Source organism: Corvus hawaiiensis, chromosome 10, assembly GCF_020740725.1.
Source record: "Corvus hawaiiensis isolate bCorHaw1 chromosome 10, bCorHaw1.pri.cur, whole genome shotgun sequence".
Taxonomy (NCBI): Eukaryota; Metazoa; Chordata; class Aves; order Passeriformes; family Corvidae; genus Corvus; species Corvus hawaiiensis.
Window position 1 is genome coordinate 12,911,241 of NC_063222.1, and position 22,452 is coordinate 12,933,692.

General features: G+C 42.1%; 1 protein-coding gene across 3 annotated transcripts in view; it reads right to left on the bottom strand.

The window, feature by feature from the left end:
- Positions 1-22,452, bottom strand: part of PID1 (phosphotyrosine interaction domain containing 1) — an 89,187-nt gene that overhangs the window by 36,713 nt on the left and 30,022 nt on the right. For all 3 annotated transcript variants that reach the window (XM_048314788.1, XM_048314790.1, XM_048314789.1), the window contains exon 2: positions 18,755-18,901. In XM_048314788.1, the coding sequence (XP_048170745.1) occupies positions 18,755-18,901 (147 nt within the window). The remainder of the gene's footprint in view (positions 1-18,754; positions 18,902-22,452) is intronic.

Here is a 22,452-nt window from a genome sequence, read left to right on the forward strand (position 1 = left end):
CTAGGCAGCTTTTTTTCTATTTATTCCTTGCTTCCTTTTTAACAACGTTCCTGGGGTAGGGGAAAAAAAAAAGTAAAACTCCTCATCACCCTGGAATCTCATAGAGAAAGACCCAGTGCTTTAGGAATTACATTTGTGACATCTCCCTCTCACCTACAACCTGGAGTCTCTCTCACTTCCTCCCCACCCCACACATGACAGGGACTGACAACCCACGAACAACAAAGTCATTAAGAAAGGTACCAAGCTCTCATCCAAAGGTTCGATCACGCCACTGAGGAACTACTGTGTTAGATGCATATTTGCATGTTTTACTTGCACTTTCTTGGCCTTAAAGATTACAATGGAAAACAGGCAGCAGCTTGTTTTAAGTGGGTGCAAACTTCAGAGAAAGTAGTGAAGGACATTTGCTCATTTCACACCCTGGGTAGAATTTAGCATGCCTGCATCTTTGCATAGTCATGCTCTTAGAAGAAGAAAGATTTATTTTTTAAAAAATCTAGTCTCTCCTTCTTGAAAAGAGAGCAAAAGACACCTTTCTCTGACATACTGGGAAACGTCGTTCTTTGTCTATGCAGTTATACAAAAACATCAACAATTAACTTGAAGTAGAGAAGTCTATTATTGTACAAATTACTTAATCCTTTGTAGTTGTCTTTCATGTAATAAACAGATCTTATTTCTATCCTATACACTGTTTAAAGGCAGTACTTTATGGGGGATATGCTAAAACATACCACATAACCGTTGCTGTAACTTGTATGTTGTTTTTTGGTTTCCCTTCTGAGAAAAGGTAGTGCTGCCTTGCAAAGACAGGTAAGATGGGACAGAACTGATTGACTCTGCAGCTACGGATTAGCCACTTAAGCCACCCTAGTTTCCAGTCCGCCCATGTGTATACTGGGGCAACTCTGCCCAGGATTGTTAGGAGGATTAACTAAGTGGCACTGAAAGGCTTTGAGATCTACTCAGTAAAAATTATTTCTATGAAAGTGCATGTGCATAAAGTGCTAATTGATGCCAGCTGGCCTTTCATCCTGGGCAGCAAAAACAGCTTCTTACCACACACATTTCCTTTAGTGGGCACCAGCGGCATATTTTGTTTATTTCTAAATTCCCGGGGTTTGCCTTAAAACATACAAACCATTCAATTTTCAGGAATACTCCATTAGGAGATTGATACAGCAATGTATTTCAGAAATTACCTTGATTAACCTTGCACAGGCAATAAGTGTAAACATTTTACACCTTTCAAACTGAGAAATGAGCCCTATTTGCAGTGCACAGTTCTAGATTCAGCAATTTGCATCTTAGAGTCTGCAGTGCCCTGTTCATTTCCTAGAAAAACCTGACAATCAATTTACAATGGCCCTTGAAATGAAGCAGAAAGCTACTGTTCCTGAACTGGCCTTATATAACAAGGCAGCATCAAATGAAGATACATAAGTAGTTATTCTTAATTTCATTTTTCCTCTGTGCTGCAAACAACCATGTTTTCTGGAGCCCCTCTCTCAGCTGCAGAAACTTGGAAATGCTCCACCTGCTTATGTTTGCTGATAGACGCCAGAGGAATTTTTACTTCATCTGTTTCACAGATGCTCAGACTCTTTTCTCAAGACACATCATACAAAAATGTCTCCAAAATAATTAGCAGGACTTCAGTCAGCATGACTGTGTGGCTCCATGTAAAGTAAAGCTCAGACAGCTCTTAAGAAACTGAAGCTGTGGAATGAGTGTCTGGGACCTTAACAGCACTTACTTAAATCTTCCTGTTTGACACATTTATAGTTTTTCATGTAGTCAAACGGGCAAAGGGCTTGGTATGCAGAAAGCTGCTACAATGTGAGAAACAACATGAACCTCTATAACCTCTTGTACTTATACTGACATGAAGGTAATTGCTAGTGGAGAACAAACATGCAATCTAATTCAAAGATGGGGGGAAAATCATGCAAAGATCTCTATAATCATTGTCTCCATGTCTCACTTCAAAATAAAATTCACTACCTTACTGGGGAGCTACCTGAATAAAAATAATCCTATGAAATGTGTTGCAATATTATCACATTTAACTGAAAGATGCCCCTCCTTTGGCCATTTGCCTGGCAGTGCAAACATCAAGCAGGGCTCTTGACCATCCCAAGCTTGTTCCTCCCTCCCTGCTCTTCATCCTCCCCAGCAAGGCCTCCATCATGCAGCTGAGCCACAGGCAGAACATGAGGACTCGACTGCAAAATGAGGGCACACTAACAAATCCAAAGAGACAGCAAGAGTGCCTCGTGATAGTTCACAAGGCTCACGCTACCAAGTCCAGGGGATAAATTACCTAAACTTCTCTGGTTGCACACTAGACTCTCTGAGAGTACTCTAGTGCCACAGGGAAGGACTCAAATTGCAACCCTCTTCTCCAAAATGATAGGAATTTAATTCCCACTGCATAAACATTTATTGAGAATATTTCAAAGGGCCACAAGTCACCCATGTCTGTTTTCAGGCCTATTGTCACATGCAAGTGTCCTTAAAAGGGACAAGAAGGAGGATCTAAGGAATGGGATGGTTGCTCTGGCCATCTCTCCACCCAAAGTCACACCAGAGAGCTTTTGCTTACTTAGGAAGGGCTTATGGCTGTTGGCTTAAGTTATCAACATGACAAAGGCTCAGAAAAGCTGCAGGTGTTCACCCCATAGCCCGCAGGCACAGGCAGTTGCCCATTTCAGGGATCCTGAGATATCTGGGAGTATACACGGGACCCTTGGGACTTGTCCCATACTGGCCCTGGCCCCTGGCTGGGGGTTACAGCCAGGGCCAGGGTCAGAACGCTGAGTCAGAGAGCAGTGGCCAGCAAGGGCCCTTGAGGCCCAGGACAAAGCCAGACATGTCCTCACTCTCCTCCATACCCAGACAGCAGCAGGGGCCACCTGGCCCTAAAGGATGGAGTCACTTGAATGTAGAGAACACTTTAAAACATCCCTGCTCCACTCAACATGGCCAGCAGCCACCAAGGAACAGCAGATAGCCCCACTACAGCCCTGAGGCAGAACCTAGGGAACAGCTCTGGGAGGTGACAGCAATGCTGGGCCTGGGGCAGCCCCACCCCAACAGGTGTAGTGAGCATCCCAGGGAGGCACACAGATATCCCAAATCCGTGGCCTGATCAATTCCTATTTGTTTATTTACCTATTTAACCCTAGCTCACTTGTTTGTGACAGTACCACACACAGAGCCTGAAAAGTTGACACAACTGCAGCTGCTGAGCAGGAGGACCAGGACACAGAAACCCCACCATGTGTTTTCCTGCCCATCTTTTACATCTTTTACTTTGTTTACAAACAAAACAATTTTTAAAAGGCCACATTTGCACCTTAGGTAAACATGCCCAAGAGCATTCATGCCCAAGAGCACCACAGCAGCATGAGGCAGCGGCAGTCATGCCCAGGGAGTTGGGGCTGGGTGGGCAGTCAGGCCAGCGAGTTCCTTGGGGGCTGTAACCACTCAAAGAAGCTCTACGAGAGGCACCACCCTGCCAAGTAATGCTGCTGGGGTGCCATTCATGGTCCCTGAGCTCACTTGGTGGAAGGGCCAGGAGCTGGGATGCACAGACATGCACAGGCACCACGGCATGGGGCTGTCTATAGAGATGTGCCTCCCACACCAGCCAAAATCCACGTTAAACCCCCTTCAGAGCACAGCTACAGCAATAGCCATACACCAGTCCCTTGCTTTGGGACAAGTGCCACCCTGAAGATACACACTGTCTGCATAAAACTGATAACATTGAACAAAACCCTATATACACAGATAAGGAAAGTCCTGCAGAACAAAAACCTTAGAGCAGTTCATCAGTAAGTCACTGGTAATTAAAGTCATTCAGTTTATCCTCACTATAAGAAAGTACTGTAAACTGTTCCAAACTTAAATTACATACACAATATATTTCTTAGATGTGTATTATTTTTCCCATTTGGGAATGCAGAGTGACACAATTTATTTGGCCTTGTATGAAGGCCTGCAAATGCAACTCAAGGCAAAGCTCTGGGGTGAAAACACACCTTACTTTAAATTACTATTACGTTGTTTCATAAAAACCATTTCAAGAATTACTTAATATTTTTAACATTTCTGCCTAATAAAAAATGACAAACAGCACTGGTTCCCATAGGCTGTATTCAATTACTTTGATTTTATTAACAGACTGCTTTCAATCAATAGGAACTTCAAGCCACATGTCAAACTAGAACGCCAGATTCTTAACTTAGCATGGCAGTTCAGTCAAAACAAGTATGCCAATTTATACCATAGCAAAGCCAACCCAAAAACTGCATCCCATTAATGATAATTCCCACGGGGATTCTGGCCACTGTGGTTACAAACAGCTGACAAAGCTGAAGTGTATTATTGCACTATTTGTAAGAATGTGTCAGATATCAGCACAGGGGAATTACTCCCAGCCTACAGATAATTCAGTCCAAAAAGTGGCTTCCATAAAGAACTAAAACCAGTTTGTTTTCTGCTCATCCTGTTCCAGAGACTCAGAATCAACTTCAGTGACATTCTCAAAATAATCACAACACAGATATATCATCTTACTTTATCTCATTTTCTATTTTCCTTTTCATCTCTCCCAATTTAGTACTCAACAGTACCAGTCTTTAGGAAAATATTTCTCTAATCTTGGAGAAATTAATTTAAATCTGTTTCTGACTTGAAACTTGCTTTCCCCCCTTTTGAAAAATAAATTGGGGTATAGGTGAACCCACAACAAACACTGAAATAAAACAAGTCCCCAAGGATGAAAAAAATCCCATCAAATAACTACTCACTGACAAATCTTTCTCAGCAAACAGTTCAATGAATCTTCAGTGAACTTTATAAAGTACCATTATAAAGACACTTTTGACTTGCTCATCTTCCAAAATTTGCTCATTTCAGTTAGTTTCCTTCTACTTTAAATGTTTGTGTATGGATATCTATTAAAAGTAAGGTTATCTACATCTCAGCTTTGGGATTATAAAGTGCAGGTCACTGCCATGCCATTTAAATCTTGAGAGCACTTTAATCAAAAGATCATGTCATCATGGCCTAGCTGATTAACTCAGTAATTCTTTTTCCTCAGTGTGCTATGCTCTAGCACTCAGAAAGCAACCCTAATATCTAACAGACAATAAACATCAGTTTCCAAAAAGGGATGGACCAGACCCTTGGTGGATATTCCGTTCCAGCAAAGTTAACAAGGCACTACCAATTCAACATTAGTTTTTCATTCATTGATAAAACGTGATAAACTTAATTCCAAATTTACATTGCTGTGAAATTCAGTATCTTACTTCTGTGGCAGTATGTATCATTTAATAGGATCTTGCTGTGAAATGACTATAGGTGAATGCCAGAGATTCTTGGGTTAGTAATACAAGGGAGGTTCTTAACCTAGGAGTACTTACTCATTTTCCAAAACAGACTGTAAATTTTAAACTTCATCTGTCTCCTTTCTCTCTTTCTTAGAGAAAAAATAAACAAGCAAACAAAACACCCTCATACTTCTGTTGCACCTGTTATCCCTGTACAATCTAGAGCCTCAGAGAAGAAAGCTTACTGAATTACCCATCAGCCTGAAGTAAAATATTCACAATAGTTTACAATAAAGGTAATTGATCAGCAACAGATAACATGCATCAGGCCTTAAAGTTGCCCGGAAGCATTGTGATGGTTATTGTTATGAACCTCTAATTAACTACGCAAAGAAAAAAATCTTTTAATGAAATTAATAAAAGATGTTATTAGTCTCAGACACTGACATCCAAATCCTGGAATGGAAAAATTTCTTTCTCTTCTGAGCTAATGTATTTACACATCACACTGCATTGCATACTATACTGCAATAGTAAAAGGAGAACAGGATTACTTCTGGAACTAATAGAAACAGAGGTGGCACAAAGGACCTTCTTTTCTCTTATGACATAAAGCATTTTGGATTGCAACATTAATCTACCTTCGGGCAGCCTGTGCACCTACAGACATGGCCACTGGTACCTCATCTGCAGGAGAATGGATCTGTAATCCAGTTTCAGCCTGCTTGCTTGCCAATGTCATTTGCTCCAGTGGGAAGCTTTCAGCACAGAGGCCCCAAAATAAGTAGTGCTGGGTTGGGCATAGTACAGCTGTAAGCAGAGATTACAAATTCCCAAGATGGCTCATGTTGGCTCAAACTAGTGTGAGCAGTGGGTACCCAGTGCCAAATGCAAATTTTGCAGTATTCTAATGGAAATCAAAGAAACAATATACATGGCTTCAGGGGAAGAGCCACACAGAATACCTTCACAGAATAAGCGCACATGCCTTTGTTGTGAAAAAGCACATCTGAAAAGATCTGCCAACACCTTCTCCCAGCACATTTCATGCTCGTGAGTGGGGAGGTGCCCATTGCAACAATATGAGGGAGCAATAACCGCAGAACCAGAAGTTTTTTGATTCTGTTAAAGAATAACTTCATGTGCTATGAAGGAAGGGTGCCTCCTCCTCCCGAGAGCCAGCTCACAGCAGGGTCCCTAATGCCCCTAGGGCCATGAAGAAACAGCAGCTTCCTGTGTTCTTCAGCAACACAAACCACAGCTCCATCCTTACGTTGCAATAGCCGCACAAAGATGGAAATATTTCTCAAGGACACACTAGAACGAAACAATTGACAGTGACTGCAGCATCTGCTCAGCATAACCAACATAATAAATTTCAATCTCATTTTAATTTTTATATGTCTAAAGCTATTAGGTCTTAGATATTTGAACTTTAATTATTATGGAAGCAATTAGCTCCTCTGACCAGAAGGCTTTGCCTGAACAATTGCAATGAGTACAATATTTTCTACAGCATAAAAAATAAATACCCTGACACTTCTGTAGCTATCTAGGACCTTGCAATTGCCACTGTGCTTCACACTGGTGTCCTGGCTTTGTGCCAGATTGCAAAAGCTGGAACTTACTGGCATAAGCTATATGACATTGTATATATGTGTAATTGAAGATTATCTCCTAAAGTATTCTGTAAATTTGGAATTTCAAAATTTAAATATTTCCTGCTGTAGAGAGATTAAATTGGTTTTGAATATTTAAATATTCTTTCAGAGAAAACTATTTTGGTACGTTATCTCCTACAAAGACAGCTATAATTAAACAACAGCTCCAAGTACCCTGAAAAGTGGTATTTCTAAAACTGACAAAAAACTTGTATTTGTGTTTCAAGATACAGAAGTATTCTGTGGAGCTTTGTATATCAAAGGAATTTCATTTATATATATTGCTTTTTAGTACCTTCATTCAATGCATTACTACTTAATAGAAGTATGCATTTTAATTCTCATCATCTGTTCCAGTTTTCCCCTTGTGTATTTTATCCACTACACTGTGCCCACATAGCCTTTTCCCCAAGCTCTGGTGAGCTGATCTAACTTCTGCAAACAGAGCTGCTGGCAGAGAAGGGCAACTGAACAGCAGGGGACAACAAAGTTGTTTTAGAAGGGGTTTGGGCATCTTCCTGGTTCAGAAATACTAGAGAAGTACAAATCATACACAGTAAAGAGTGACTGAGCATTCACCTGCACACAGCGTCTGGCCTCCCCAGTACCTCACAAGTTTCCCAGTTGCTTTTACAGCAAGGGTAGAAATTTAGGAACAGAGAGTGCTTGCTCCTAATCAAGCCACAGAGAGCATTTTTAATTCCTGTATGTTGGCATTTTACACAGTGCTCTTTGAATGCCAATCACTATCTCTTCCATAACTAAATGAAATATAAACTGTTTAGTGCCTTGTTTTACACTAAGAGGTTTGATTTAGATGACTTCTGGTGATAAATACCATTTGCTAACAAAATCAAGGGCCGATGACTTCCAATTCAAGCTTTTGTTGAATCAAAGGCAACTAATAACGTCAAAGCTCTGAAGCCAAAGGAAGTGCTAGATTCCAACCAAAGGGATTTCTGTTTAAGTTAAAAACATTTTCCCAGGCTCCATATCATGCATTGTCACCCACTTTCTTCACTGGGACCCAATGCATCCACTGCAAGGGCAGAACTACAGCAGTAAGAAGAAATGTAATGTACACAGTGGTTGTGCAAGTGATAAAATACATCCACCAAGAGGAGAAGCAAAGGATAACATGCCAATGGATGCTGTGATTTTTTATACCCTTGCATTTTCAAGGGGATTTTATTGTTCAGGATTTTCTGCAGTCTACTGCCAAAGAAGATGGGCTTGGACATACATACAATGAGCAAAGTGTGGCTTACCTGGTGCAACCTTTCTGCTCCTATTTCTTCACGCAAGACAAAGCAGTGCTGGGAACAGGTCTCTCCACAGACAAAGTCTGGGACCCTGAGCCTCGCTCCAAGGAACTGAGGAGACCCCCTCAATGCAAATTGTCAGCACTGGGGCAGGGGGACCTCTCTTCCCAAATGCCCAGTCTGTCTGCATGGTCCACAGCAATTGGAAGCCTTCCCACGCAGCCCAACAAGTAGGGACAACAGTCCTCCAGTCCTCCTGGGAGTGTGCACACACATGCAACTACTTTCAGCATATTTTCACACATCTCTATGAAACCCAACTCACTCCCTGATCTTCCTGACAATATACTCTCCCTCTGGAAGCAAACCCAAGGGGAACCACAGGGAGAAGGCCCTGCACCCAGTGTATTTCCAGCCCTTTGCTGGCCACAAACACGCAGGGCAGCTCCCAGAAATCCTCCCTGTCACCAGTGCTCTCCTCCCAAGGTAGCACTCTTATTCTTTTTATGGAGCTCTTTAAAATTATTTGAGACACACTTCTTAAATGAAAATCCAAAAGAAAACTGAAGTAGGTAAAGCTTATTTCCTTTAATTAATATACACGTATTCAGAGCAAGGTTGCTCCACCATATGCAGAAAACAGACATATACTTTCTTCTATGAAGGTAGCTAAGGCAGAAATATGAAGCTGACTGCAATGTATGACCATTTTTAGATGGGATGTAAGAACTTCCTGAATAACAAGATGCCCTTTACTTGAACCATGGCTTGAAAAATGTCACCAGTGCAAATGCTAAGGAAAAAACAAATACCACCAATATATCTGACAGGACATAAGACATAACTTCCACTGCTCTCGGTATACATTATTCTTACAATGCCACTTTACCAGTAAGCAAATAAAGTTATGCCAAAATACATCCAACACAGCAAAAGTGAACTGCACAAGATACTATTTAAAGTAGGCTCAGTTAAAGATTAATTCAATTGCTTTACCTGTTACAGTGGGGATACTGCAACACGTGTATCAGACAACGAGGCCCGTGGAAAAGAAATATATATGGACTGATTCTTGATAGATGTTTCAGAGATGTTTATTTCTCCAGCCGCATGGCCAGGATCTGCCCAGGAACTGCTCAATCACGGGACCCGAGGGTCCTTCTGCCCGCGCAGGGAAACACAAAACAACCAATGGGGAACGAGGCTGAGCAGGGGCAGGGAAACACCGTGCCTCCCCCCCAGGGCCCCTCTCCCAGGGCTCCATGGCAGGGGGGACAAACCCCGACATTTCACCCGTTTATTTTTAACAAAAAGAGATTTAAAACTTAACATTGAAAACAACTGGATAAACATAACAAGAACAGTTTCAAAACAAAACAAGCCACCCTCCTGAGTCTTTAAATGTCCAAACAGATTCTCTGGAACATCTTAAGGCTGACAGAAGGGAGACAGGAGCATGCTTTGTGGGGAGACTGAGGCAGGAGAGGGTTTCTTCCATTTGTACCTATTGGAACTCTAAACAACAATAGTTAATTTCTTCCCTCCTCCTCTTCATCCCCCACTCAGCACTGGAAAGGGATTTTTGGGGAAACAATTGGCAAAGGCATGGTTTTGTGAGGAAAACCACGGATGAAAAAACGGATTGGGAATACACTGGGGGTAATAGGACATAGGGTAAAAGGGGAAGGTGGGATTAGGAAAGGGAGACTGTAGGGGGGCTTATAATGGAGATATTGTCTATCATGACTACGATTTTTAGCATATATACTGCCTTTTACAGAAACACCATCATGCCCAGTGATCTCTGCTGCTTGCAACCCTTTCCTACCTTGCACAATTTTGAACTCTACTACTTCTCCATCTTCTAAACTTGGGATGTATTTTTCAGGGTTATTCTTTTTAATAGCAGTTCTATGAACAAGTATGTCTTCTTGGTTGTCAAATCTCGTTATAAAACTGTAACTTTGTTTAACATTAGACCATTTTACTATTCCTAAAACCTTAGCTATGATGATTATTTCCTTTTTCCAAGTGGCTGCTGTTTTCTGTCTCGCTGCGTTTTTGCTTTCTCTTTTGTTTTCGCTCGCTCCCGTGTTGGAATTGCCAGGGTTGCTGGGGCCGTGTGGGCTGCTCGTGCCTGCGCGCTCTTCCCGGGGTCGCGCGGGCCGGGCTGGGCCACTCAGCTCCCCGTGCGCTGCCGCCTCTGCTCTCAGCTGCACTGCCACTGCCTGGGGCTGCACCCACGTCTCAGCCGGGCCCCCGAGTGACGACCTCCCGCGCCCTGCTCCAGCACTCATTTCGGCTGGGCGCAGGCTCCACTCTGCTGCCAGCCACCACCGCCAGCTGCTGCCTGCGCGCCGCCCCTCTCGGTCGGGTGTTCACGGGGCTCGCTCCACCACGCGCTGCGCGGGGCCGGGCGGGCACTGCTGGGTCACCCTGCTCCCACTGCTGCTTTGTCACCCTGCTCCCACTGCTGCTGGGTCACCCTGCTCCCGCCGCGCCTCGCTGAGCTGCCGACACTGCAGCTCACGTCGCTCCACCTGCACGTGGGAACTGCCTTGCTGCTGCTCAGAGAGCGCTCGGTCCACGTGGGCGAGGCCACACGGTCCCTGAAGCAGTTTTAACTTCTCCAGGACACATCTGAAATTGTTCAACAGTCTCGGTAATTAAATAATATTCACGAAAATATTCTCCATCGGCATGTATTTTGACTCAGAAATTAACTGTGTCCAAACGGTCTTCCAAAAGTCTTTGGTAAGAATCAAATCCCAAGAAACGTAGAAAAAGTTCTTAAACAACCATGCCAGGAAATGTTTCAGTTCCTTTTGAGCTTGAATTAAACTAAAATTTACAAATCGTTGTTCAAGAATCTTTTCAAGTTTAAGATAAATGTTCATATGCGGCTCTGAGAGCTGAGAGTCTTTCCACGGTTCCTCCATAGTATAGAGATGGAACAGCAAAACAAATACAAGAAGAGAAATCCAGAGTTTACTCACAAATCAGTCACTGTCCTTAGGGATCGGGGATTGTTCTGCTCACATTATCCACCATTTGTTACAGCAGGGATACTGCAACACGTGTATCAGACAACGAGGCCCGTGGAAAAGAAATAGCTATGGACCGATTCTTGATAGATGTTTCAGAGATGTTTATTTCTCCAGCCGCATGGCTGGGATCTGCCCAGGAACTGCAGCAATCACGGGACCCGAGGGTCCTTCTGCCCGCGCAGGGAAACACAAAACAACCATTGGGGAATGAGGCTGAGCAGGGGCAGGGAAACACCGTGTCTACCCCCCAGGGCCCCTCTCCCAGGGCCACATGGCAGGCAGGAAGGGACCCCGACATTTACCCAATTTATATTCTCCACCTAAGACTCCTGGACATCAGGAAATGAAGCATTACAATGCTTTAACAACCTTCTGCACTTGCATTTATCCTTCGTGTTTCTATTAGATCCTCTGCACCCATTTAAAGTATAAATTCTCACCGACATAAATGGGTTTTCCATGCATGTAATTAAAAAAATCATATGCAAGAGAGACTCTTTCTTAAGCTGAGAGCATCCAGTGTCAAACACCCTGCAGTGAGTGCTGCCTGAGGGCTGCTGCTGTCCTGCACAGGTCATCCCACCTTGCTAACAGTGGAGCCCACAGCAAAACTCTCAGCAGCTTCATAGGTACAGGGCAGGACCTTACCATATGGGCATGTTTTGAAACAGAAATGAGCACATGCAACTCTCCATTTTCAATGTTAGAACAAGATTCAGCCAATAAAGTCATGTTTCAAGATTTCTGCAAGCAGTTTATTCTTCCACAACTTCAGGATGGATCTTTTTTATTTCCTTTCATTTCTGTAATACTAAATCAATAAAAAGGGAAAAAAATACTTCACCTTTATATAGCATACTTGTTGGATTATTAGTTCATTTGATGCACTTCACCTTTGGAAAACACATCATCAAAGCCTCTGCATCTCTGACCAACCAGCACTGTATCTAAGTATAGTGGAGCTGCTAAGTTTTGCCCCATGCAAGAGTTCATGTGTGTCCTTTTGGTTCATTTCATGAGCGGAGAAAGGAGCAGAGAAACAATCTCTCAGTTCACAACACAAAGTAAGTAATGCTTAAGGATAACACTAGAAGGCCTTTAATAAAGCAAGAAGAAATAAAGCTCTGTGCTTCTGACCCAAATTAAACACAGTGGAAAATAGCAGGCTGGGGAGTGATGGTACAATTAGCTTTTCTCACTTGTTTAATTTGTTTCTTTATTAAACTTAATGGTCATCTTAATATTACAGGCCTACAAAATGGTAATGAAGACCAGGCAGCTAGCGGGACTTGTATTTACAACTGCACTCAAAACAATCATCCTTGACCATGCAATGGATGCAAAAAGAGCACTTTTATTAAGTTTTATAAAGATAAAGTGAGGTGGTTTTAAGATTATGTGCAGCTTCCAAACAGCTATGGTTTCAGTAGCCGAAAGAGCGATAAACATTCAATGGGAGAAAGCTTTTTAAATTATTTGTGGAAATTTAAGGAAAACACAAGACTTTTAACTACCCATTTATGTCATTGGATTTCACTATCCCAGAAAGACTATAGATACATTTTCAGCCATTTTGAGTCAACAGGACATAAAACCAGTAAAGAGCACCTTGGTCTCATGGTACTGACATGAGAGACAGTGTTCTTGTTGCATTTTGTCTGATTCAGTGTGAAGACACACAGAACCAACCCATAGCAGTAACACAATTACAGGGCAGCAGAGGGAAGCCACTCGCCCACACTTCAGCAATCCAGAGCAAAAACTTAGGGGTTAGGGAGCAATGAAGGGAAGAGGAATGAGGCTGGAATTGCCACCACCAAAGCCATGCTGTATGGGCTGTTTGAAGCTGGGAGGATGGCTCATCAATTTAGACATTTTCTGAATGCTGAAGGGCCCCCAGGCCCAGCAGATGGGGAGCATGCTGTCCCCCTGAATGCTCAAGTGGTAATATATTTGGCCACTGCCAAGGCTGAGCTGATTAGGATGGGACACCAGTAGAAGTAGTTGCATAGGCCAGAAATGCTGGAGAAAACAGCTTGGGAAAGTGTGGTCTAGAGGGGAAAAAAGTAACAACATTTTAAGTTCTAAAAATGCAATGACCAGTAAAAGCAATAACACAGCAGTACTAAATTTGCTATAGAGGCATGTAGGGTAGAGTAGAAATGGGGTATTTTGCAAGTATGTGGTAAGAGATAGTCCTACTGCAAGGCTTTTGCAATCAAACTTAACAAGGCAGAAAACCAAAAATAGTCAGTAATATCTGAGAAGACATTATTCCTAAATGACTCTCTTACATGAGGAATTAGAATCAGGCCTAGTAGGGCAATTTTAAGACAATGTCTCATTTCTTTAAATATCCCAATGAGAAACATCGTAATTCTAAAGATCATCATTAAATCTCAATCAATATTACTCTCTATTCATCCTGTAATGAGCTCTTGTATGAGCTTTTCCCTTGCAGACCAAACTTCCAGTCTCTGCTACCCTGCTGTACATCCTGTTGCTCAAAACGTGAGACAATTTCATGTGCATGGAGATCGATTAGTAGGGCCCACAGGTGATGGAATTGTCTCTAATAGTGAAAGTTACTTTTCAGAAAAGAAGAAAAATGGAGGAAAGACAGAGAGACAAAGGGAAAATGAAAGCTATTGGCAGCAGCCAGCAAAGCCAGAAGAAGAGCAGGAACAAGGACAACAGGCTGTGGCTTTGCTGAAAGGGCCAGAGCTGCTGCTGGAGTGCAGGCACAGGTCAGGTCCTCTTAGGCACTGCCCAGCTGTCCCAGAAAACACCCCAAATCCAGTTCATAGGTTGACATACATGTACCAGCATCAGGTGTGCCCCAGAGTTATACCAGTCAAGCTTGGTGTCCAACTGCTGAAACTACACTGGTGCTATGGAAGCCCAGCTGTGGCCTTGGCCCCACTGTCATCACAAGCCTGCAGCCAGCTTAGTACAGGAAACACTTTCTTTTTGCCTCAGGTGAGAAGCTATTAAGCTACTCTGAAAGACCAAACTCCATTTATTTATGTTACTTCTTGTCTACTTTTAAATCTCTATCAGTATGTGCAAGACTTGGTTTTAAAACACCATTACCACACAAATGCCATTTACATAAACTGTTAAACAAGACTTTCATCCATCTTATCTAAGATGCACCACAGAAGTTTCCACATCATACCTTCCACAAAGCCTGAATTAACAAGCTCATCAAGTCAATCCAATAAGACAGGCAAGCAACAAGTATCATTCCTGTAAATACCGTATCACTAAAATATATTTTGCCATTTCATAAAAGCATACTCTTAAGAATACAATTATTTGCACTGTTATGCTCCTCTCAGCCTCCCGGGCTGCCGAGAAAAGCTTGTCCACTGGTGGGAACTGGAGGAATAAGATCGCCTGATCCAGACGAGCTACTGATTATTCAGTACTGACTTCACTTTGAAGGGTCTTTCAATAAAAAGGAAAAAAATGTAAACATACTACACCACTTTAAAAATTGCAGACAGCATTTTTAACCTCTGTCCTTTTGCATTACTGTATCAGTGCCTGGAAAAGCTACAGCAAAAGAGAGCTCCCTTCATGCCACCACCATGGCTCAAAGGGACAGAAATCAAGAAACATTAGAATCAATATAAGCCGATTTGGACACTAAGGAAGAATAAACGACACAGAACTTAAACAAGATCTGTTAAAAGCCATGGAGAAAACAGGTATTTCTGAGTAGAGACTAACTTATTTTCTAGAGATACTCCAGATTTTGCATTTCCATCTGGTGGCGGTACTTAGTGTTGTGATCAGTGACAAGGAGATTTCCAGCAGAAACACAAGAGTGCCCATTTGACAGGAAAAACCTACAAGCAGGACAGCCACAGTCTAATTGAAATCCTTGGGATCTGAACAAGAATGGATGCTTTTTCATATACACACATTTAAATCACACTCATACCCGAATGGAAAACATGCTCTACTAAAATAAAATCAAATCAGGAACCTGGGAATGAAAGTGTGGTCCAGCTACTAAGAAAAGATTTATTCTCACTCTTTTTCGTCTTTCCTCAGGAATGGGTACTTTAGCTTAAGCTGAGACTTGCCATTTACAGGTATACAATAAGCCAGTTGGGTTTTTTCATTCCTTAGAGCAGCTGCCAACCTTAGCCCTTGGTGATCCAGCATTCAATAATGCCATGCCTGTTGCAGGGAAGAGGCAGGATGCACACAGGTCCTCAACCGTGTTTCCCAGAGAAATGGCAGCTCTCTGGGCACTGCATCCCAGTGCCCTGCCTCAGCATCCTCAGCTGAAGGAGGACACGAAGCTGCAGCTCCTCTGGGGCCAGAGACCTACCTTTCAGCTACTGTACACCATGGTTCAAATAAACCACATGATACCCCAGGAAAAAGCACAGAGGCTGAGTACTTTATTGTACCCAGAAATCCTGCTCTGGTTTAGGCTGTCTGCTGCATGGGGCAGCACCAGTCCAATCCCAGGGTGCATGGCTGTCACTCCCCCTTTGCAAACAGGGCTGGTGGGGAAAGAAGGGCAAGGGGGGCAAGAAGGTGCCCTTTGGGAACTACAGCTTCCAAGTCAACCTGTCTGACTGAGCAAGCAGCACCACAAACTCCCAAACGTGTGCACCTAAAGCTCTGTGCTGCAAATCAGTGTTAACACTACCCATTTCTCCTACTTGGGGAAATCATGTCCATGAGTCTAGAAGGGTGGGAAGGACAAGCACATGCAACCCAAGCAGGCACGTGTAGATGTGCAGTTACAGAAGGAACAAGTTTTAAGTCTTCTGCTATAAGGAAAAATATTTTAGAAACCATGATGGCAACAAAGTTGCATCAGATGTGGAATTGGACAAGAAAGAAAAGCTTTCTGAATTTGTTCAATTGTTTAACTTTCCAGATTTGGTGGGGGTTCCCCCAAGATTACTTCAAACTAGACATTTCCCTGCTATTCTTAAAACCATCCCATTGAATTACTAAATGAGATTAGATCTCAGCAAAAAAGTTTTGTTACTTCAAGATTCAGCAGCTAACTGCAAATGAAAGCGAAAAGAGAAGCCTGTCTTGTGATGAAAGGACAAGTAAAAGAGCAATCACATCAGAAAACCAATGCCCAGACCTCTGAACAGCAAAGCAATTGCATGCGTCAAGTTCCCATAACAAGATGGTGCCAGCTGAGGCTTATGTTAAAACTGTGCAATAAAATTACATGTCTGGAGCCTCTGTCAGAAGAATGATGCTATCTCATTAATGGGATTACATAGAAAAATTGGAGGGATTTCAGTCAAGAGGAATAAAATGATTAAGGATCAAAAGAGCGTGACTCATGAAAGCAAGTAGTAACTGGATGCTATGCTCTTGCCTGAAAAGCCCAAGTCTCAGAACCAGACAGGCCTGGTGGTACCAGCAACATCATAGCATCTCCTCCCTTACACCCGGAGTAACAGGAATAGATCAGACCCCCCAGAGCAAAAACTCATATTATAAAATTCAAGCTTTTTTATGGCAACACTATTATTGTATTACTCAGCAAAAAACGAATAATCGGAGGGGAAAGAGGACAGGAAAGTTAATTACCTATAAACAGCTGGTAAGAAGAATACATTTAGTCAGGAAAAAAGAGGGGGAAAAGAAAGAGATTGTGACTACAGAGACTGGGTAAAATTGAAGCCTTTCAGTTAGTAGCAGGAGAGGATTTCTTAGCCACAGGAACAACATACATGTGGAATCATCTTCCCAAGGGGTGTCCTGAAAATCCCAACAGCTGAATCACCTGAAGAGGGCCTGGCCACTACCCCAAAACCACCATCATAAGACTCCAGCACTGACAGGAGGTAAACTAGCTATAGGGGAGGGGAGAAGGAGAAACTGTTCAGGAAGGAAAACGGGAGTGTTGTGGTAGCAGATGTTCCCTAGTCAGCACTACTATGCTATACTGCAGGAAAAATAAATGAATAAATAAAAGAGATCTAAATATAGAATGAGATTCTCTTCACTGAGGGGTTCAACATCTCTCTGCAATTCATCTTTTCCAATTGAAGGACTGTAAGTTGAATAAAAAGCTTCATTTAAATTCCATACACATTCACAAAGATAAACTGATTTCAGAAAGCATTATTATGCCTGACCTCTTTCACTGGGGGTGAACCATTTTCATCATAGTTAATATTCCCTAAAAATTCATTAGATGTCAACATAAAGGAAAAAAAGCATCACCATGGATGCTGCGAGCTACCATACAAAGCATTTTAGAGTCACTTCCCCTGCATTCCTCTGCATCAGCATGGGGCAGCTCTGCTTCAACACCCAGCAGCAGAGTCCTGTTCCTGGCTATTGTGACAGGCAAAGAGTTAAACACTTGGGAAGTGACACTTTCCAAGAAGAAACTTTGCTGAGGAAGTGCCAGACCGGGAGGTGCCCAAGTACAGTATGCCAAAAGAATCAGGGGAACACACAATTTCTTGTGAAGAAAGCAGTTTCTTCCAACCCCACACCAGATCCCCCAAGGAAGAGCGTGTGTGCATGCGTTTGTTCATACACACTGGCAGGGAAGGGGTTTAGGATATTTAATTGCACTTTGGATGTTCTCCAGTACATGTAGCATCAAGCAACAGCTCTTCTAGAGTTAATACTTCACAGAGCAGGAGAGTCTGAAGCCTAGTTCTCTCCATTTTCACTAAGACCCTCAAGGGCAGGTGGATACTCCCTACAACTAGCAGCCAGGCTGGGTGAGGGGAATCTGTTGCCAAGCCCCAACTGGCAGCACAGGCCGAACTGGTACCCAGCTCAATCTTCAAGGCTGCCCATGGCTCTGCAAGGCCAGGTGAGCTCTGTGACCAAGGCAAATTACTTCAAGAAAAGATGCAAACAGAGCAGATTTGTTTCCTACTTTTATATGGCTTCTTACCACAGAAGAACACACTCGAGGCTCTTACACCATTAAACTTTTAAAAAGAGGAATAGCTTTTGCAGAAGTTCTGCTTTGATGTAACTGGGCAAATTGATCTTGTTGCTTCACCAGATCAAGACATAAGTCTCCTGTCCCCCTTTTTCCTTTTTTATCTTAAAAACCCCAAACAAAAAAAGAAAAAAACCCCAACCAAACTAACCTTGAGTTTTAAGCTGCAACACTAGCCCTTACAGAAATAACGTCAGTGTTTACAATAAGTAGTGTTCATCACAGGCTGTTAGAAATCCTCCACAATTTGCATTGTGACGTGTAACCCAAACCTCTTCCTCCTGAAGCCCAAAATTTCTGGTCAGAAATGCTCAATGACTTTTTTGATTCAGAAACTTTATAGTAATAGTAGCAGTTAATGGAATTTCCAGAACAGCAGTGACCATGTTGGTTACTTTGAGCTCTTTAGGGTTCTCACAAACACATGGGACACCTCCACAGTGGTCTCAATCCTTCAGTTTATACTTCAGAGTACCTTGCATCCAGTGTGAGTCCGGGTCTTCATGAGGGGAGTTGTGGTGCACAGCTCAATGGCTTCTGGTTCATGGAAGATCACTGTCGGGAGAGGCTCTTTACGAAGAGTTAGGACATTCAGCTTAGTCTTTAACATGGTCTGAAAGTGCTAAACAGAAAAAGAAAAGAAATTACCTCCAGTTCTAGTGCAGAAAAATACGAGTTAATAGTTGGACATGTCTGCATGTTTCACTTGCTGTTCAATGCCTTGCAAGCTTTCCTGGGGAGAGTTAACAAATACTATAACTTGAGACTAGTCATTACTATCAGCAATGTGGAGATTTTTTAATTAAAAAAGATATACACACACAAAGTGAAAGGATTCATTACAATCCACAAAGAGTCTAAATTCAACCTCTGATCACTTGCAAGTATATAGTAAAACTGTTCATGGACCCAGTTCCTCTACTAATGTCTACAGGGAAGAACAACAGGGGATCAAAGACCATTATAAGAACTATGGATTCATCCATCCTTGTTCTCCTTCCTCTGTACTTAAATCTCATCCCACTGACCTTTGTAGATGTTACCATTCCCACTGAGCTGAATCCCTCATTGGTTTGCCTTTGTCACATGAATTTTATATTCTCTTCCTTTGTCAGCAAGAGTTCTTGTAGTCTCCAATGTAAATGTCACTCTCGGTACTAATGAATAGATGTCATTCAAAACTTGTCACTTTCTGTAACAGACTCCCCAGGCTTAGGTGAAGAACTATCCAAGTGGACAGTAAAGTCATCAAATTAAAAGTTTCTCAGCAATTGCTTAGAGTGAGGAAAGTCAATCCTTGAAAGACTTCCAAATCAATTTTGTGGAATCAGGGGAGTCAAGAGATATTTTTTAACATTTAGATTTTTCTTCGAACTGACCTTCATTTGAAAACTGAACTTTTCACGTTACTACTTATCTAAGGCGGGAAAAATGCAGATATGAACCAAATAAAGGTAGTAACATGCCACAGCACTGTCTAATGAAGTATGACTTTATCAAAACTTCCTAAGTTGACTCTTACCAAGCAGCAGTTATTAGACATATATGCAATGACTCCAGATTACTTTCATCAAAACGAAACCATTTTTTCTGACTTTTCATAGGAGATTCTTAACTTGCTTTGCAGCCACCCTTTTTCTCAGTCTCCACTTTACCTCTGCAAGGCAGACAAGCATTACTGGGTCTGGCTTGCAGAAAAAGAGATGCTAAGTGATTTCCCAGAATCATGCAAGAAGCCTCTATCGGAGCTAGAAAATCAACACAGGTCCTTGCTGTTCAGCCCTGTGCTTTACACAAATAGAGTGTCAATTCAACATTTTATTTATACATGGGGATGAATCAGCTATTTAGATCCTATGCTGGTTTTCTGTGGATTTTTGTTGATATGAATATTCCATCAAAAATAAACTTGCTATTAATTCATAAATACTTTATCAGGTGCCAACTGAAAGCCTACTGATACACTTTTATAACAGTTTAGTCCTTAGTTCGTCAGTGTTTAAGTCTAACAATTGTTATGATACTGGAACTACAGCACTTCAAGCACTCTTAGAAATATGTTCAAAGCATATACACTAACAGTCTGTGAAAACAGTACTTGTTTACCTATTTCACACATGAAGTTACAGCCTGTTAACAGCAATACTTTAGGGCCTCTGTGGTATTTGTGCAAGCATTCAGGTTTTTATCCCAGTGAAACTCTCATACTATTTTTCACCTGCTCATCTTACATGTTACCCCATTCACTCTCCCAAACACAGCTCCATCAAAAAAGTACTCCATTTAAGGTGATTATACATTGAAGAATATTCTTTGACATGTTTCTGAAGATAATAGTTCTTTGACAGCTAGAGTTACTAAAACTGACAGAAAACCTACTTCATTTTACTTTTAGGTTGCAATTAACAGCCTTTTGTTTGGAGTTTCCTAGGCCTCTCCATTAAGTTGTTAGCAAAGGCTGAACAGCAGGTAAAAAGCCATGATGAGTACAAAGCAAGCTGAAGGTTTGACACGCTGTGTTTTGAAGGAGCATCATTGATTACCAGCTGCAGTGCTGGGCTTGTTGGTGCCACTGACTAACTGCTGTCTGCTACAGCTTGACTTACTTTTGTCTATAGGCTCTAGGTCTGCTAACATGCTGCTGAGCTTGTATTTCTGGAGGAGAAAATATGCAAAAGGCAGAGGGTGCTGGAGCTCAGGTCCAGCCATGCACAGATTTTCCCTGTGACTGATCCCTTTTCAAGCCTGGGGAAATGCTGCCTCCAGGGCTTTCTGCTGCTATCTTGTGCGTGCAGGGGATGGGAGAGGAAGACAGATGGAAAAAAATGTACTATTAACCTCACGTTGTACTATTTTCCAAGTGAGCCAATTTTGGATCAACAGAGATAATGGTTGTGAAATAATCAGGTTAAAGAACCTGTCCTAGCATTTAACTTTTCCCTCGAGTGCTGAAAGAGCTCTATTTCTACAAATTATCTGTTTACAGGGCTTCTCCAACAAATAATGGTGCTTCCATTAGCCAACAGATGCATAAAACTCCATTTAGACCTTCTGAGTAGTGAGCTTGGACCTGCAAAATGGTTGTTCTCCTCTGCTGACATCTCTATAAACTTCAGTGGGACTACTGACACAAAGGGCACAATTTGACCAAAATGAAAACTATGGCAATGATCTGTCTTTTTTTTTCATGTTGTAACAACCACATATACAATCTTAAACAAGGAAAAGCCTTACAAAGGCAATTCAATACTCGTATGAGCAGTAAGTTGGAGTGATTGCGTGCCAAAAACACTAGAGCACAACTGGCAGCAAACAGCTGATTAGTTGCCAGAGAAGTGCAGAAAGGATTGGGGGTGGACACAGAAATAGCCTTTTGCTTTGGCCCACAGGGCTAATGCAGACCATGCTGTGCTCCCTGCACAGGTCATGTGATGGCTGCTATAAGAAAATCAAATCTCTGCCAGGAGACATCACGCAGGGAGCCCCCAGATAAGCATGTTATTTAAACACATGCCTAACTTTCACTATGTGAGCAGTCCCAGTAAAGCACGCGTGGGTAGTCAATGGGATTATTCATGTGCTTTAAGCCAAGAACAGGACAAAGCACTTCGCTGAACCCATTTCTTGGGTTTCCACTCCAAACTGGCATCTCCTGCAGAAACTGTTGGCAAAAGGTGACCTATAACAGTAGCCAATGTATTTTTTGAGAAGAGGCATTCACTCTCCACTGCTGTGAACTCAAAATATTTCTTTAAAGTGCTTTAAGTTCACAAAATTCTTGAAAAGCATGACTTTGGCAATCCCGCGAATACGGTTTCAGGGAACATTATACCATTCACATTTCATGTGCCAGAACCACTAGGTTCATTTGGTGGCTCTTATATTGAAAATCATCATCAGAAAATATTCTTAGCTGGCATGATTATACCAACAGCTCAAAACTACACATCACTCATTCTTTATCCATTTAGATGGTGCTACTGATACGACTTTATATTTTAAAGAAATGCAAGGAGCAACATAACAGTAAGAAATCGGCAGTAAGTTTAAAGATACCTTGAGCAAATGAAAATACCTTAAATGCCGAAGAAAGCATCAGACCTGTAATTAGCATTGTATTTTCCTAGTTGCTGAACATTACAACACTCAGAGCAAAATTTAAGTAAAGCTGCC